This window comes from Gavialis gangeticus, unplaced genomic scaffold (assembly GCF_001723915.1).
Source record: "Gavialis gangeticus isolate Ggan-Ray unplaced genomic scaffold, GavGan_comp1, whole genome shotgun sequence".
Lineage (NCBI taxonomy): Eukaryota > Metazoa > Chordata > Crocodylia > Gavialidae > Gavialis > Gavialis gangeticus.
Genome location: NW_017728994.1, coordinates 65,312,039 through 65,315,949, shown reverse-complemented (window position 1 = coordinate 65,315,949; position 3,911 = coordinate 65,312,039). Strand labels below are relative to the sequence as shown.

General features: G+C 45.3%; 1 protein-coding gene across 5 annotated transcripts in view; it reads right to left on the bottom strand.

Annotated features, from left to right (window-relative positions):
• Positions 1–3,911, bottom strand: part of PLEKHA1 (pleckstrin homology domain containing A1) — a 90,386-nt gene that overhangs the window by 20,161 nt on the left and 66,314 nt on the right. For all 5 annotated transcript variants that reach the window (XM_019502944.1, XM_019502947.1, XM_019502945.1 and 2 more), the window contains one exon: positions 1,754–1,897. In XM_019502944.1, the coding sequence (XP_019358489.1) occupies positions 1,754–1,897 (144 nt within the window). The remainder of the gene's footprint in view (positions 1–1,753; positions 1,898–3,911) is intronic.

The window sequence follows — 3,911 nt, the reverse complement described above, 5'->3', positions numbered from 1 at the left end:
GCAGCAGGCAGGCATGATCTCCAGGAAGAGAGGCTGGGGACTTGCACAGGCATGACATGCTCAAGCAGGCAGATGGGATGGGTACGCAGGTGAGTGGGGAGCGATTATCTGCAAGCAGGACAGGCGGGGCTGGGGCCAGGACCAGCATCAGGATCATGGGGCACTGACAGCACAGGGCTGGGGCCCAGAGCAGAGCCATAATCTGCTACCTACGCGTCCCTGCAACAAGCACCAGTTCTGCATGCAGAGGCGTGCTGACTGGCTCTGCCATGGGTCCTGTACTGTCACCACCCTGCAACTGTGATCCCAGTTCCAATCCCAGCCTCAGCCCTACCCATTAGTCCCTCTCTTGGATGCTGCTCCCCACGCAAAGCCCCATCCCATCCCATCCACTTGCCAGAATGCACTCTTGCCCATGCAGGTCCTGGCCCCATCTTCATAGAGACCCCCGAATCACCAGTTGGTGACAGCACACGGCCGTGCTCCAAGGCAGAGCGACTTAGGGAGTTTTGGTGAGCTGTTGCAGGACACCAGGGGGTGCTGGTCCTAAGTGGCCCTCCAGTACAAATATTTGCCGACCCCTGCAGCTACTCCTTCACTCTCACACTGTGCAGTTAGAGCAGAATTAATTACAAAGTAGAGTGTGGGTTAAAGTACAATTAGTTACAAAGCGGAGTGTAGAGCAGCAAGATGCAATGCAGTCAAGCAGTGTTTAACGGGAATTTGTTAGAATGTAAGCAGTAGGCAACAAGTTGGAATTGGCAACATTTCATGCAGTTAATTATATGTATCCTGGATGAATGCATAAGTAGAGTACAAAGTGTACAAGTACATCTTAGGGCATACTACTCATCTTATGAAGTAGATACACAGTATACATTAAATCATATCAACCTTTAAGGTGCGCAGAAGCTGATTGAACGTTACACTATTTTCTTCCTGCTTACAAAACAGTATAATGGAAAGACTACTGCAATGCACGCACAGAGTAAATTTTGCAGATGCACCTATAACTGATATGTCCTACTTTTTAAAAGGACATGACTGTTTAGCATTTTTCCATGGCATTTCATAGGTATCTTTTTAAAATAAAAATTTGGAATACAACAAGAAGGAGTTTCACACGTCCAAAAAAAGCAAAGATCTGCAGATTTCCAAGGCCAAAAACAGCAAGTGTAAATTATTTAATCTTGAATTATTTGGCCAGATAACAGTGGAACACCTGAAATTTTAGGTATTTTGCAGAAGACAAATCTTCCAAGTACCTTAAAGAGTTGCACAATTTTTCTTCAGCTCCATAAAATGAATTAAAACTCCTTCACTACTTCAATGCCTTGTAAAACATGCAGGTGTTGAGCACTTGGTTCAGCACAGATATTTTTAGCACACCCTTCACTAAGAAGTTATCTATACATGCTTCTTAAAACATGTATTAAGGGGTATTCTGTTGAAGCTTCATCTAAAAACCATCTGCAGCAATGTTTTCATCTCCAAAGTGTCTCCAATTTTATTAGTGTTAAAAAAACCTGCAGAAATACCAAAGTAAAAAGCAGAAGACTGGCAATACAGAGATCAAACATATACTACAGGAGAATAATCCATGAAATAACGTTCTAATTTTACTTATGCTCAATATTTTAATACAGTATCATTTAGTAAAAATGTTGCTTGGTTAGCATCTACTTGGTAATTAAATTTACAATTTCAGGATGTGTTCTGGACAAAGGAAATGAATAGTTCTACAATTAATTACCACTGCTCCTTGCTTAACACAGTAGCCAGCTTTGATAACAGCATTATCTGAGGAATGCTTAGCAGTAAAGTAAGGAAGGTGGCTTTGTGATCGTTTCAAGTAGTTCCTGTCACCTCCTTCACCACAGTCATTTAGTTCTTCTTTCTGAAAGGAAGCGGAAAAAAGTTCAGGGTATTCACATGTTTCTCTAAAGACTAAAGATTATTATTTAGTAATACAAGAACACAAAATAAAAGTATATGCACATTCCTAAATGTCATCTCCTACCCACAAATCCTATCTTTGGCTTGGTTAGAAGGATCAAATACTTGACACTGAAAACAACACTGGTATGAAAACTATACACAAAACTTCCTGGCAAGTCATAAGCACTGCTCAAAAGCACACAGTCGAAACAGACTGTGAACCCATTAAGGCAGAACTACTAAAACAAAAAATAGACAAGTAAAACTGTAACACACTGAAGGCTTTAGAAACAAAATTACTGCTGCTTTTTTTAAAAAGTGCATATTATGCTATGACCTTTAGAGATGGTACACTATGCAGCCAAGGTTAAAATATTACAAACTATTATCTGCTCCTTCTAAGTGCTTGGGGTTGGGGGAAGGGGTGGGAGAAATCACACTGGGGAAGTAGTTGGAAGTAGGTAACCACAGAAGACAGTGTTTCAAGATCAGGAGAATTACTGTAAACATATGCCAAGATAACCTAACAAGTACAGGTTTCCCTCAATCTATGCGGGTTCTTCATAAGCAAATTCACTCTTATGCGATAAGCATATTTAGACCCATAATTCATTATATGCAAGGTAAATTCACTCTTATGAGATCAGTATAGATGCCACCCCTGCCCAAGCAGGTAAGTGTGTGGGGGGGAAGAGAAAGAGCCATGGCTCCACTGACCCCAGCCCCAGCTGCAGCAACCCCGGGAGTGGCCAGTGCCAGCAGCCTACACCCACTGGGCTGCACTGTGCTTTCCTGTCCCCCCCTTGTGCCTGGGCTCCGCTTGTCCGTACTCACCTCTGCTCCTAGGTTGCACCATGCCTTGGTGCAGCCAGCTGGTGTCAACTGCTCCCAGGGCAGCTCCACACAGGCTGAAGTGAGCACAGACAAGCAGAGACCCAGGCACGGCACTCACCCCAGCCCCAGAAGCAGCCAACACCAGCTGCCTGTAGCAGCTGGGCTGCACTGTATCCCGAACCCCCCCGGGATTCTGCTGGTCCCCAGTCACCCAGGCCCGTGCTGGAAAGGCCCCGGGAGTGGCCGACTTCAGCTGCCTGTAGCAGCTGAGCTGCACTGTGCCCTGGTGCAGGCAGCTGGTGTCAGCTGCTCCCAGGGCTGCTCCAGCATGGGCTGGGGTGAGTGTGGACAAGCGGAGCCCCGGGTGGTGCAGGGTGCAGCACTCACCCCGGCCTTGGGAGCACCTGGCACCAGCTACTTGTAGCACCTCATGCCAACCAGGTCTCTGCTTGTCTGCACTTACCCCAGCCTGTACTGGACCGGCCACAGGAATAGCTGACACCAGCTTCCTGCACCAGGACACAGTGCAGCCCAGCTGCTACAGGCAGCTGGAGTCAGCCACTCCCGGGGCCACTGCATGTGGGGCTGGGGTGAGTGCCGCTCTGTTCCCTCTGCTTTGCTGCCTTGTGCAGCCCTGGGAGCAGCACTCCCCCACTCCCCAGTCCCAGCCTCACTCCCTCACCACCATGGGAATCTATCCCTCTTTGCTACATTGTAAAGTGGGTTTGCTTTATGCAAATTCAATTTAATGTGCCATTCTCTGGAAATGCATGTACTGCATAAAATCCAGGGAAACCTGTACTGAGTTATTTTTAATACCAGTTCTAGCACATCTCATCTAAAATCTCAGACAGGTAAGGAAGATAGTGGGTGTTTTTCCTTTTTTTTTTTTTAAACTACAAAATATAATATCTTGTAACTTAAATAATCAACTACCTCGGAAAAGCTTAAGCAGGCAGAAATCAACATTTAGCTTTTATAACATAGCTGCAATGTATTATAATAACTGAATGTCCTTTTACTAGGTACACAATATTAAATAACAGTAATATTAAAAACCCAGCTTATGAAATTAAGTACGATGAGTCCTCTGAATACGGATGGGGATGGACAAGTTGGCATTCTGACAGCCAAAACAT